Below are 14,697 nucleotides of genomic sequence, written 5' to 3' on the forward strand. Positions count from 1 at the left end.
TATATACTCTGCTCAGAAGCCCTAGGCTGTCATACCTTTTTTGTTTGCTTCCAGCATGCTAGCTTTATGGTTGTGCACCTGTGACTTTAGATGTGCTAGTCTAAATTTTCTTGTAGTATATATTGAGGGTAGCTGCCTCTTTTAGATTGAGCACTCCCCGCCCATCTACCTGGGACTGCTGAGCAGAGTATATATGTAGCTGGTTCCTACACTTCCCTGAACATTGTAGGCTTAGTCAAGCCCAGGAGATGCAGTTCTGTTAGTGTTAGGGACCCATCTGCAGAAGCCACCTTCACACCTGGTAGATGGGCCTGACACATGTTTGACAAATATGTGGGCAAAGAGCTTCTATTTTTTTTGTTAATTTATAGTAGGTATAATACCACTTTAATTTAGAATGATCCCAATTTCCCAGTTTTTTTGCTTGTATGTGAAATGTTGTGCTGCCATACCTTTTTTATTTTTTTTATTTGCTTCCTGCATGCTAGCTTTATGGATGTGCACCTGCAACTATGAATGTGCTAGTCTAAACTTTCTTGTATTATTTACTACACTAGACAGTGTTTTGGAGAACTGAAGAGGTTTTTATGTTAAAAAAAAATTACATATTTAAATGCTCTACTGATTTACGAAGTTAAAAAAATATATAAAATTATTCCCAGACATTTTTTGTTTTTAATCTAAGGAATTTTATACAGCATCATGTATACTAGAATCAGCATTACTTCCATAACAGCTAATATTTCACAATATTCAATGAAAAACTTTATATACATTAGTTTCACATGAAGTGTAGAAACAACAACCAAAGTAAAACAGTTAAGTAAGGAAATACACCCACAATGGTCCTTGAGTCATACAGCTGGAAGGATCATGGACTGTATGCTGCCTCCTATCTATTCCTATTCTAGTAAAGATGGGCAACATTTGCTGGCAAGCGTGTTCTGCCAACCTCTGCTGTGGAACATCCCACTTTGTTCAATTGCACAGAGGATATTTTGTAGAGACAGTACGGTCTAGAATAATGGAAACCTTAAAATGAGATGAACAAAAAACAAAAAAAAACAAAAACATGAGCCATGGCCATGTGACAAGAAATCCATGGTGGACTGTACAGCTCTTTGGGTAGAATGCATTATGATCTATATGGTGTGTTGTACATTTTGAACATAATTCATCTACTACATGATAACTAGTTATGCACACAAACATCTCTTTGGTATCAAGGCGCCAACTCTAAATGTGGGATTATAGAAGAAAACATGAAAAACCTGGAAAAACTATTACTACTAAAAGGCTTAACATTACAAGTTTACTTTGGAAGACAGCAGGAGGCCGGAGGGTTACAGAATCGCAAAGTCTTGTTTAGTGGGAATAATATAAAAGAAGCCAAGTCATGGAACGGTGTAGACGTTCATCCTTCACGGTCAATTGTGAACTCAATTTAAAGCAGATCTCCAGGGTACTGAACTGGAAATCATATCAACATGTACGGACTTCTTAATTGGCTGGTAGGTGGGCTTGTGCATCTACATAGCTGCCAATATGAACAAGCAGAGCTGCCATGTAAAGCATGAGTACGGCCACACTGAGTTTTGAGTCAGATGTGCCTGCAGGATTTTCAGCCAAAGCTAGAAGTGGATCCACCAGAAGAGAGAAATACAAATCCTCTCTATATTTCCGATTCCTTTCCATCCACTTCTGACCTTGGCAAAGAAAAAATTCTTGCAGCCATATCTGCCTCAAAACCTCCTAAAAATAAAATAAAAAATGTGTGTCCGAACCCTGACAGAAGGGGCCAGATTCTCTCACAGGAGAAATGCACATCAGACTCCCTGTAGCACAATGCAACTAAGCTGTGGTTTCTGACTAACCCTGAACAAAGCAATATTAAAAAGCAGCTGAGAATACAATAAATAGCATGTAAAAATATACAAAAGGTGGGAATGAACATAATGTTACGCTCACATCTGCATCATGCATCTAGGAGGAGACAGCACAAACTCATCTCTGAGGAATGATTCCTTGGCTGGTATTCTAGACATTTATGGCATATCCACAGGAATACCGCTTTTAGGCCGCTTTCACTCGAGCGTGACGGATTAGGTCCAGATACATTCAGATGCATTTTGCAAGCAAGTTCAGTCAGTTTTTTCCGCGCGGGTGCAATGTGTTTTGATGCGTTTTTCACGAGCGTGATAAAAAAAACCTGAAGGTTTACAAACCGCATCTCTTAGCAACCATCAGTGAAAAACGCATCGCACCTGCACTTGATTGCGAATGCAATGCGTTTTTCACTGAAGCCACATTCACTTCTATGGGACCAGGGCTGCATGAATAACGCAGAATACAAGAACATGCAGAACTGATGATGCGTGAAAAACGACGCTCATGTACACAGACCCATTGAAATGAACGGGTCAGGATTCAGTGCTGGTGCTATGCGTTCACGTCACGCATTGCACCTGCGCGGGAAAACTCGCTCGTGTGAAAGGGGTCTAAGGGCTCATGTTTTTGTCCGCATTTTTTGCGGGTCGTATGCAGACCTATTCACTTCAATCTGTGTGCTGTCTGCATCCGTATGTCCATTTCGCGGCACCCGCAAAAAAACAGAACATGTCCTTTTCGCACTAGTTTGGAGCACCTATACATCACCATCACAGGGGTGAGCCGTCCTATACTTTTTTTTTACCATGTCCTATTCTTGTCCATTTTATGGACAAGGATAGGACTGTTCCGCATTTTACAGAACATCCTGCCCTTTATGGAACACACACAGCCAGTACCAGTGTTTTGTGGCCGTGTGCATGAGCCCTAAGTCAGCGGATTCTGTCTACACTTCATGCTATGAGCAGCCACTGTGTCTAGATTACATAGGACTGTTCTTAATATCACTGCACAAATAGAATTGCTGTTTTTTTTCTTCTAAGCAGCTACTTTACACAGAAAATATATTTCATACCAGGCAGTTAATGCCACAAGATAAAAATAAAATGTAAAAAAAAAAAAACATAACCAGGGTCGGACTCCATTACTCTTCTTCTCCACATTTATGGGTGAGCTGCCCTTTATAGCCACACATCCTTTTATTGGCTATAGACCAAAAATTGGTTCCAAAAGCAAGAAAAAATAAGTATTGGTGGAATTGTGCACAGGGTTGTTAAAAAAAAAAATGAAAAAAATCTGGCCAAGGGAGCAGCAGCACCTGAATGTTTGGCCACATTTTTAAAGGCACTTTTTGGTATCCACTTCTCCGCTGTCTCTCTGATAATTAAACCATTCATTTACACTACATTTAATTATTCAAAAATAATGACCGGTCTGTGATTGTTGTTTTCCTGTTACAGTCCCCGAGTATGACACTTATGGTAGCTTACTAACATTCATGCCTTGGAATAGATTTGGAAATGGGCGATGATGTAGCAGAAATGAGTGAGCTCACAACACTTACGCAGGATTGCAGGTGAACCTACTGCATTGATCTGCAATCCTACAGGGTTTAATGACATGTTCAGCTCTGTTTCCTCTTCCACACATGCTCAGGAACGTCTTTTCACATGTTAGGACCTGTAATCCGTAGGCACACATATAACACACGGGTGCTGTGTGCCTGTGAGGACAGTTCAGACAGGTTTGGCTACTCTGCGCAGTCATGGAACAGTGAGATCGTCCAATAAGCAAACCATTTCCTTGAACTGAACACTCAGCTCATCGGTTAACAGAAACTGATCACATTACTGAAGTGAATGGCACGCTACATGATTACGTACACTGCAGAAACTCAAAGTAGCTGCACAGGCTGTGAATAGGTGACCGCTGGAAATTCCCAGCCACAGCTCACTAAAAATCTTTTAAATACTCAGATAAAGAAACCAGATTAATTTAGTCCATTATATACACAAATGTAAGAATCTGATGCCGACGGCCGCATGTAATGTACCCTCTGAAGCTTGGGATATGAGACAGCCATGGTAAAGAAACATACACTACTGGATGTGGGTTATCTCCGGCCGGCTCAATCGTTTTCCGCACACAGTAAGGGTTTGTCCATCATCTATGGCTGTTGTTGATACTGCACTTCTGTCGCTGTGTAGAAGTCGTCCAAGACACTTTGCAAGTAATCAAATGTGGGTCTCTCTTCAGCTTTCTCCTTCCAGCATTGTTTCATGATTTCATACAGTTCTTCAGGGCAAGAATCCATACGTGGCAATCGATAGCCGCGCTGGAGCGCAGACATCACATCTGCATTGCTCATACCTTTAAAAAACAAAAAAAAAGTTACATGAAAATGTAGCACCATTATAAGCTGCACAGGTTTCTTAACTGTCCCCATTGCTTGCACCTTGTCGACATGTAATACATAGCCCTACCTGGTCGTTTGGACAACCCAACTTATTTGCTAGATACCGAGAAGACTAACTGACTGCGGGAGTTTTTTTTTTTGTTTTTTTTTCTTTTTTTCTGTTACCAGCAGAGGAACTCTGCTCTCAATTTCTCACAGTAAGGCCTCATGCACACGACCATTGTTTGGGTCCGCATCCGAGTCGCCGTTTTGGCGGCTCGGATGCGGACCCATTCACTTCAATGGGGCCGCAAAAGTTCCGTTCTGCGACCCCGTTAAAAAAAAATATAACATGTCCTATTCTTGTCCGCGCTTTGCGGACAAGAATAGGCATTTATATTGCGGGCGGCTTCCGTTTTTTGTGGATCCGCAGTTTGCAGACCGCAAAAAAACGGCACGGCCCTGTGCATGAGGCCTAACACAATATACGTCATCCTACTGAAATTAAAGGGCCGTGCATGGATTTCAATTGTTGAGTCAGGTCATCCAAAACAAGGGCAGGTCTCTTCCAGCAAATAGAGGGCAATACTTATCAGTGGACCAATCTCTAGGACCTCAAAATGCACTAAAGATGGCCATACCCATTAGTCTAAAGTCAATCAAAATGAACGTTCGTCGGTTGAAATGTAACCACAAATTATTGTTTTAGCGGAGCGATGACAGAGCATTATCACCTGAAAAGAAGTCGGCCATGTTCAATATTTTTTTAGGGGTTATCCAAATCAAACATTTCAGGGCTTATATCTGAACTGCAGAGCGCAGACTTAAAACCGAAACATTCCCAAAAAATAACTTGTCCTTTTCTACTGATGGCCTAGGCTCAGGAGGGGCCATAAAATTCCGATCAGTTCATTGGAACAGCACAACAGATCCCTACTGAATGGAAGCAGAGCTGCAGCAACCAGGTCGCTCCATTAAACCATGAACAGGGCTGTGCAGCTTATTCTGGGGATAGGCCAACAATATAAAAGTATCGGAAAACCCCTTGAAGATGTGGGGGCCTTAATATTGCTAAATATCGCTAGAAAATAGAGCTGCAGATTGTAACCGTGGGGATTAGATAAATTCTGCAGTTATCATAATGGCATTGTTTTTAACCCCTTTAATAACATCCTACTTTACCTGGATATGGTATCTTTCCATATGTTATAATTTCATACAGCAATATTCCAAAGGACCACACATCAGATTTTATCGTGAATGACCCAAAGTTGATTGCCTCTGGAGCAGTCCATTTGATGGGGAATTTTGCACCTGAAATAGCAAATATGCCAGTCACTACTTAATCCGACAATATTAGACACACAGAATATCTTATTTCTTTGGCGCTTTTCTCTATTGGGAGCAAAGTGCTGTACATCAAGGAGCTAGTAAAGATACTATTGTTAGACAACTGTTTCTAAAGTTTTGCATAGACATGCAGAAAGAAACATGTATTCAGTCTTTCCTTTAATATGTCCACAGATGGAGCCTCAGAGTTCCAATGGTGTTGGAGCAGAGTGTGAGAAGGAGCAAGAACCATAAGATTTCAGATTCTGGGAAAAACAAGGTTTCTGCTTTCAGTGAAGCAAAGGGGAAGAGTTAAGGTGTGTGGCACCAGTATACCTTGTCATATGAGAGGCCAAGATCATTCAGCGTTTTAAACGCAAGGAGGCCAATGTTCCATTCTCCATATCAATGGAAGCCAATGAACAGCAGGAAGAACTTGTGTGAGGTGTGAATGGAGGTGGGCTAATTTGGGCTGCAGTTTTTTGTACAAGTTGTAAATGGCTGCAGGTCATTTTTGGTAGATCTAGAAGTATTCTATATGAAGGAGGAAATAAAGAGGTGTATACGTTTTTGTAGATTTTTCTGGAGGAATAAGACAGATTCTTGCTATATTGCTCCGGTGTGAAGATTTGACAAGAGCATTATTATGCCATCATCCTAATAGGGCTTGTAAATAGGTTGCCCAATGTAGCTAATCTCTTTAAACTTACAGACAAGTAGAATTCAATCAAACTGATTATAGACATTCAGCAATGATTAGACCGTACCTTCTCTTGCTGTATATTCATTATCTTCAATAACGCGAGCCAGACCAAAGTCCGCTATCTTACACGTGAGAGACTCAGAGACCAGCACATTCGCTGCCCTAAGATCACGGTGGATGTAATTCTTTCTTTCTATGTACGCCATACCTTCTGCAATCTGAAAGAGAGGCGATGTAATTAAAGAATATGCATATTGTACAAGTTGTCTACAGGTAAATGGTGACTTTCCTCTGACCAGATCTACTGTATACAGCCTAGCTTCTTCTGATTGTCAGTGTTAGTATGGCAGGTAGTATGTGACATGCTATGCTATATAATACTGAGTTACTTTTGGTTTTTTTATTCATTTATTTAGCTGTGTTATTCCTGGCGCCACAGTGTGTTATAGCCCTGGCAGAACGCAGGTCTACTGAAACCTGACCCACAGCCAACGTCAGATATTTCTACAATGAGTGATCTGGCAAAACACATTCCCGGTAAGAATCCAGTAGAACACAGTGGGATATGCTCTACAATGTGGTTTACACCTAAACCTCTCTACATATCTAGAAAATATATAAAATTAGTAGGACATAGTAAATGAGCACTATTTTTAAAAGGACCCATACTTAACTACAGGTACCTACAGTGGATATAAAAAGTCTACACACCCCTGTTAAAATGTCAGGTTTCTGTGATGTAAAAAAAATTAAATAAAAATGAGACAAAGATAAATCATTTCAGAACTTTTTCCACCTTTAATGTGACCTATAAACTGTACAACTCAATTGAAAAACAAACTAAAATCTTTTAGGTAGAGGGAAGAAAAAAATCTAAAAATAAAATAATATGGTTGCATAAGTGTGCACACCCTTAAACTAATACTTTGTTGAAGCACCTTTTGATTTTATTACAGCACTCAGTCTTTTTGGGTATGTGTCTATCAGCATGACACATTTTGACTAGGCAAGATTTGCCCACTCTTCTTTGCAAAAACACTCCAGATTTTCAATCGGATTCAGGTCTGGGCTCTGGCTGGGCCATTCCAAAACTTTAATCTTCTTCTGGTGAAGCCATTCCTTTGTTGATTTGGATGTATGCTTTGGGTCGTTGTCATGCTGAAAGATGAAGTTCCTCTTCATGTTCCGCTTTCTAGCAGAAGCCTGAAGGTTTTGTGCCAATATTGACTGGTATTTGGAACTGTTCATAATTCCCTCTAGCTTAACTAAGGCCCCAGTTCCAGCTGAAGAAAAACAGCCCCAAAGCATGATGCTGCCACCACCATGCTTCACTGTGGGTATGGTGTTCTTTTGGTAATGTGCAGTGTTGTTTTTGTGTCAAACATATCTTTTGGAATTATGGCCAAAAAGTTCAATCTTGGTTTCATCAGACCATCACACCTTTTTCCACATGATTTTGGGAGACTTCAGATGTGATTTTGCAAAATATAGCCTGGCTTGGATGTTTTTCTTCGTAAGAAAAGGCTTTAGTCTTGCCGCTCTACACCATAGCCCAGACATATGAAGAATACGGCAGATTGTTGTCACATGTACCACACAGCCAGTACTTGCCAGATATTCCTGCAGCTCATTTAATGTTGCTGTAGGCCTCTTGGTAGCCTCCCAGACCAGTTTGCCATATTTTCTCCACTTGATGATGACTGTGTTCCATGGTATATCTAATGCCTTGGAAATTCTTTTGTACCCTTCTCCTGACTGATACCTTTTAACAATGAGATCCCTCTGATGCTTTGGAAGCTCTCTGTGGACCATGGCTTTTGCTGTGGGATGCGACTAAGAAAATTTCAGGAAAGACCAATTAGAGCAGCTGAACTTTATTTGGGGTTAATCAGAGGCACTTTAAATGATGGCAGGTGTATGCTGACTCCTATTTAACATGATTTTGAATGTGATTGCTTAATTCTGAACACAGCTACATCCCCAGTTATAAAAGAGGGTGTGCACACTTATGCAACCACATTATTTTAGTTTTTTTGTTTTCTTCCCTCCACCTAAAAGATTTCAGTTTGTTTTTCAGTTGAGTGGTACAGTTTATAGGTCACATTAAAAGGTGGAAAAAGTTCTGAAGTTATTTATCTTTGTCTCTTTTTTTTTTTTTTTACAGCACAGAAACCTGACATTTTAACAGGGGTGTGTAGACTTTTTATATCCACTGATGATTGAGATAGATAGAGATATATATATATATACAGTGGGGGAAATAATTATTTGACCCCTCACTGATTTTGTAAGTTTGTCCAATGACAAAGAAATGAAAAGTCTCAGAACAGTATCATTTCAATGGTAGGTTTATTGTAACAGTGGCAGATAGCACATCAAAAGGAAAATCGAAAAAAAAACTTTAAATAAAAGATAGCAACTGATTTGCATTTCATTGAGTGAAATAAGTATTTGAACCCCTACCAACCATTAAGAGTTCTGGCTCCCACAGAGTGGTTAGACACTTCTACTCAATTAGTCACCCTCATTAAGGACACCTGTCTTAACTAGTCACCTGTATAAAAGACACCTGTCCACAGAATCAATCAATCAAGCAGACTCCAAACTCTCCAACATGGGAAAGACCAAAGAGCTGTCCAAGGATGTCAGAGACAAAATTGTAGACCTGCACAAGGCTGGAATGGGCTACAAAACCATTAGCAAGAAGCTGGGAGAGAAGGTGACAACTGTTGGTGCGATTGTTCGAAAATGGAAGGAGCACAAAATGACCATCAATCGACCTCGCTCTGGGGCTCCACGCAAGATCTCACCTCGTGGGGTGTCAATGGTTCTGAGAAAGGTGAAAAAGCATCCTAGAACTACACGGGAGGAGTTAGTTAATGACCTCAAATTAGCAGGGACCACAGTCACCAAGAAAACCATTGGAAACACATTACACCGCAATGGATTAAAATCCTGCAGGGCTCGCAAGGTCCCCCTGCTCAGGAAGGCACATGTGCAGGCCCGTCTGAAGTTTGCCAATGAACACCTGAATGATTCAGAGAGTGACTGGGAGAAGGTGCTGTGGTCTGATGAGACCAAAATAGAGCTCTTTGGCATTAACTCAACTCGCTGTGTTTGGAGGAAGAAAAATGCTGCCTATGACCCCCAAAACACCGTCCCCACCGTCAAGCATGGGGGTGGAAACATTTTGCTTTGGGGGTGTTTTTCTGCTAAGGGCACAGGACAACTTATTCGCATAAACGGGAAAATGGACGGAGCCATGTATCGTGAAATCCTGAGCGACAACCTCCTTCCCTCTGCCAGGAAACTGAAAATGGGTCGTGGATGGGTGTTCCAGCACGACAATGACCCAAAACATACAGCAAAGGCAACAAAGGAGTGGCTCAAGAAGAAGCACATTAAGGTCATGGAGTGGCCTAGTCAGTCTCCGGACCTTAATCCAATCGAAAACCTATGGAGGGAGCTCAAGCTCAGAGTTGCACAGAGACAGCCTCGAAACCTTAGGGATTTAGAGATGATCTGCAAAGAGGAGTGGACCAACATTCCTCCTAAAATGTGCGCAAACTTGGTCATCAATTACAAGAAACGTTTGACCTCTGTGCTTGCAAACAAGGGTTTTTCCACCAAGTATTAAGTCTTTTTTTGTTAGAGGGTTCAAATACTTATTTCACTTAATGAAATGCAAATCAGTTGCTATCTTTTATTTAAAGTTATTTTTTCGATTTTCCTTTTGATGTGCTATCTGCCACTGTTACAATAAACCTACCATTGAAATGATACTGTTCTGAGACTTTTCATTTCTTTGTCATTGGACAAACTTACAAAATCAGTGAGGGGTCAAATTATATATATATATATATATATATATATATATATATAGTACAGACCAAAAGTTTGGACACACCTCATTCAAAGAATTTCTTTATTTTCATGACTATGAAGGGATCAAAACTATGAATTAACACATGTGGAATTATATACATAAGATAACAAGTGTGAAACAACTGAAAATAGGTCATATTCTAGGTTCTTCAAAGTAGCCACCTTTTGCTTTGATGACTGCTTTGCACACTCTTGGCATTCTCTTGATGAGCTTCAAGAGGTAGTCCCCTGAAATGGTCTTCCAACAGTGTTGAAGGAGTTCCCAGAGATGCTTAGCACTTGTTGACCCTTTTGCCTTCACTCTGCGGTCCAGCTCACCCCAAACCATCTCGATTGGGTTCAGGTCCGGTGACTGTGGAGGCCAGGTCATCTGGCGCAGCACCCCATCACTCTCCTTCATGGTCAAATAGCCCTTACTTTCAAATCCTACTTACTAAACCTGACAGGGCACACCTGTGAAGTGAAAACCATTTCAGGGGACTACCTCTTGAAGCTCATCAAGAGAATGCCAAGAGTGTGCAAAGCAGTAATCAAAGCAAAAGGTGGCTACTTTGAATAACCTAGAATATGACATATTTTCAGTTGTTTCACACTTGTTTGTTATGTATATAATTCCACATGTGTTAATTCATAGTTTTGATGCCTTCAGTGTGAATCTACAATTTTCATACAGGGAGTGCTGAATTATTAGGCAAGTTGTATTTTTGAGGATTAATTTTATTATTGAACAACAACCATGTTCTCAATGAACCCAAAAAAACTCATTAATATCAAAGCTGAATATTTTTGGAAGTAGTTTTTAGTTTGTTTTTAGTTTTAGCTATTTTAGGGGGATATCTGTGTGTGCAGGTGACTATTACTGTGCATAATTATTAGGCAACTTAACAAAAAACAAATATATACCCATTTCAATTATTTATTTTTACCAGTGAAACCAATATAACATCTCAACATTCACAAATATACATTTCTGACATTCAAAAACAAAACAAAAACAAATCAGTGACCAATATAGCCACCTTTCTTTGCAAGGACACTCAAAAGCCTGCCATCCATGGATTCTGTCAGTGTTTTGATCTGTTCACCATCAACATTAAGTGCAGCAGCAACCACAGCCTCCCAGACACTGTTCAGAGAGGTGTACTGTTTTCCCTCCTTGTAAATCTCACATTTGATGATGGACCACAGGTTCTCAATGGGGTTCAGATCAGGTGAACAAGGAGGCCATGTCATTAGATTTTCTTCTTTTATACCCTTTCTTGCCAGCCACGCTGTGGAGTACTTGGACGCGTGTGATGGAGCATTGTCCTGCATGAAAATCATGTTTTTCTTGAAGGATGCAGACTTCTTCCTGTACCACTGCTTGAAGAAGGTGTCTTCCAGAAACTGGCAGTAGGACTGGGAGTTGAGCTTGACTCCATCCTCAACCCGAAAAGGCCTCACAAGCTCATCTTTGATGATACCAGCCCAAACCAGTACTCCACCTCCACCTTGCTGGCGTCTGAGTCGGACTGGAGCTCTCTGCCCTTTACCAATCTAGCCACGGGCCCATCCATCTGGCCCATCAAGACTCACTCTCATTTGATCAGTCCATAAAACCTTAGAAAAATCAGTCTTGAGATATTTCTTGGCCCAGTCTTGACGTTTCAGCTTGTGTGTCTTGTTCAGTGGTGGTCGTCTTTCAGCCTTTCTTACCTTGGCCATGTCTCTGAGTATTGCACACCTTGAGCTTTTGGGCACTCCAGTGATGTTGCAGCTCTGAAATATGGCCAAACTGGTGGCAAGTGGCATCTTGGCAGCTGCACGCTTGACTTTTCTCAGTTCATGGGCAGTTATTTTGCGCCTTGGTTTTTCCACACGCTTCTTGCGACCCTGTTGACTATTTTGAATGAAACGCTTGATTGTTCGATGATCACGCTTCAGAAGCTTTGCAATTTTAAGAGTGCTGCATCCCTCTGCAAGATATCTTACTATTTTTGACTTTTCTGAGCCTGTCAAGTCCTTCTTTTGACCCATTTTGCCAAAGGAAAGGAAGTTGCCTAATAATTATGCACACCTGATATAGGGTGTTGATGTCATTAGAACACACCCCTTCTCATTACAGAGATGCACATCACCTAATATGCTTAATTGGTAGTAGGCTTTCGAGCCTATACAGCTTGGAGTAAGACAACATGCTTAAAGAGGATGATGTGGTCAAAATACTCATTTGCCTAATAATTCTGCACTCCCTGTAGTCATGAAAATAAAGAAAACTCTTTGAATGAGAAGGTGTGTCCAAACTTTTGGTCTGTACTGTATATATATATATATATATATATATATATATATATATATATACACATACACACACACACACACACATACATATACATACATACATACATACATACATACATACACACAGTTGCAAGAAAAAGTTTGTGAACCCTTTGGAATTATATGGATTTCTGCACAAATTGGTCATAAAATGTGATCTGATCTTCATCTAAGTCACAACAATAGACAATCGCAGTCTGCTTAAACTAATAACACAGAAAGAATTAAATGTTACTATGTTTTTATTGAACACACCATGAAAACATTCACAGTGCAGGTGGAAAAAGTATGTGAACCCTTGGATTTAATAACTGATTGAACCTCCTTTGGCAGCAATAACTTCAACCAAACGTTTCCTGTAGTTGCAGATCAGACGTGCACAACGGTCAGGAGTAATTCTTGACCATTCCTCTTTCGAGAACTGTTTCAGGAATATTCTTGGGATGTCTAGTGTGAATCGCTTTCTTGAGGTCATGCCACAGCATCTCAATCGGGTTGAGGTCGGGACTCTGACTGGGCCACTCCAGAAGGCATATTTTCTTCTGTTTAAGTCATTCTGTTGTTGATTTACTTCTATGCTTTGGGTCGTTATCCTGTTGCAACACCCATCTTCTGTTGAGCTTCAGGTGGTGGACAGATGGCCTTAAGTTCTCCTGCAAAATTTCTTGATAAACTTGGGAATTCATTTTTTCTTTGATGATAGCAATCCGTCCAGGCCCTGACGCAGCAAAGCAGCCCCAAACCATGATGCCCCCACCACCATACTTCACAGTTGGGATGAGGTTTTGATGTTGGTGTGCTGTGCCTCTTTTTCTCCACACATAGTGTTGTGTGTTTCTTCCAAACAACTCAACTTCGATTTCATCTGTCCACAGAATATTTTGCCAGTACTGCTGTGTAACATCCAGGTGCCCTTGTGCAAACTGTAAACGTGCAGCAATGGTTTTTTGGGACAGCAGTGGCCTCCTCTGTGGTATCCTCCCATGAAATCCATTCTTGTTTAGTGTTTTACGTATCGTAGATTCGCTAACAGGGATGTTAACATATGCCAGAGACTTTTGTAAGTCTTTAGCTGACACTCTATGATTCTTCTTCACCTCATTGAGCAGTCTGCATCGTGCTCTTGCAGTCATCTTTAGAGGATGGCCACTGCTAAGGAGAGTAGCAGCAGTGCTGAACTTTCTCCATTTATAGACAATTTGTCTTACCGTGGACTGATGAACAGCAAGGCTTTTGGAGATACTTTTATAACCCTTTCCAGCTTTATGCAAGTCAACAATTCTTAATCGTAGGTCTTCTGAGAGCTCTTTTGTGTGAGGCATCATTCACATTAGGCAATGCTTCTTGTGAATAGCAAACCCAGAACTGGTGTGTGTTTTTTATAGGGCAGGGCAGGGCAGCTGTAACCAACACCTCCAATCTCATCTCATTGATTGGACTCCAGTTGGATGACATCTCACTCCAATTAGCTCTTGGAGATGTCATTAGTCTAGGGGTTCACATACTTTTTCCACCTGCACTGTGAATGTTTACATGGTGTGTTCAATAAAAACATGGTAACATTTAATTCTTTGTGTGTTATTAGTTTAAGCAGACTGTGATTGTCTATTGTTGTGACTTAGATGAAGATCAGATCACATTTTATGACCAATTTGTGCAGAAATCCATATCATTCCAAAGAGTTCACATAGTTTTTCTTGCAACTGTGTGTGTGTGTGTGTGTATGTATATATATATATATATGTGTATGTTCTGCGAAAACTCAAACACAACCATCCATTTCTACGAAACTTGGTATACACATCCCTTGCTACCTGGAAATAAATCATGCGGGGGTCTCAGCTCTCAAGGACGTACCGTTCCTGAGAAATTTAGCCAATACAAGCCTGCCAGCCTTTCACTTAAATCCTAACTGCCATACACACGGTCACATGTCCCTTATCAGCCAATAGAAGCTTGCAGGTCCTACTCCAGGTTGCCATAACAACTGATCACAGGTTTTAGCAGTTCGCAGGTCCTTAAATATTCAGTCATATGACGGCACAACTACACTGCTACATGCATGGGGGGCAGGAGCCACTATTAAACGGACGGGTGCTGTGGAGTTCACTGTTAAAAGGGGCGGTCACTGTTAAATGGGCGGTCACCGTTACAGGGACAGCCACCGTGAAAGTCACTG

The 14,697-nt window shown here is 40.8% G+C and overlaps 1 protein-coding gene across 4 annotated transcripts in view; it reads right to left on the reverse strand.

Moving 5' to 3' along the window:
• Positions 1-658: 658 nt before the first annotated feature.
• LYN (LYN proto-oncogene, Src family tyrosine kinase) overlaps positions 659-14,697 on the reverse strand; it is a 72,736-nt gene continuing 58,697 nt past the window's right edge. For 3 of the 4 annotated variants that reach the window (XM_040431956.1, XM_040431955.1, XM_040431957.1), the window contains exons 11-13: positions 6,379-6,532; positions 5,465-5,596; positions 2,917-4,257 (exon numbers count right to left, since the gene is read on the reverse strand). In XM_040431956.1, the coding sequence (XP_040287890.1) occupies positions 4,055-4,257; positions 5,465-5,596; positions 6,379-6,532 (489 nt within the window). In that variant the 3' untranslated portion in view covers positions 2,917-4,054. Of the gene's footprint in view, positions 1,017-2,916; positions 4,258-5,464; positions 5,597-6,378; positions 6,533-14,697 lie in introns of those variants that run through there. The other variant, XR_005778963.1, reaches the window with a different exon arrangement.

The sequence above is a fragment of the Bufo bufo genome, chromosome 5 (genome assembly GCF_905171765.1).
Source record: "Bufo bufo chromosome 5, aBufBuf1.1, whole genome shotgun sequence".
NCBI lineage: Eukaryota > Metazoa > Chordata > Amphibia > Anura > Bufonidae > Bufo > Bufo bufo.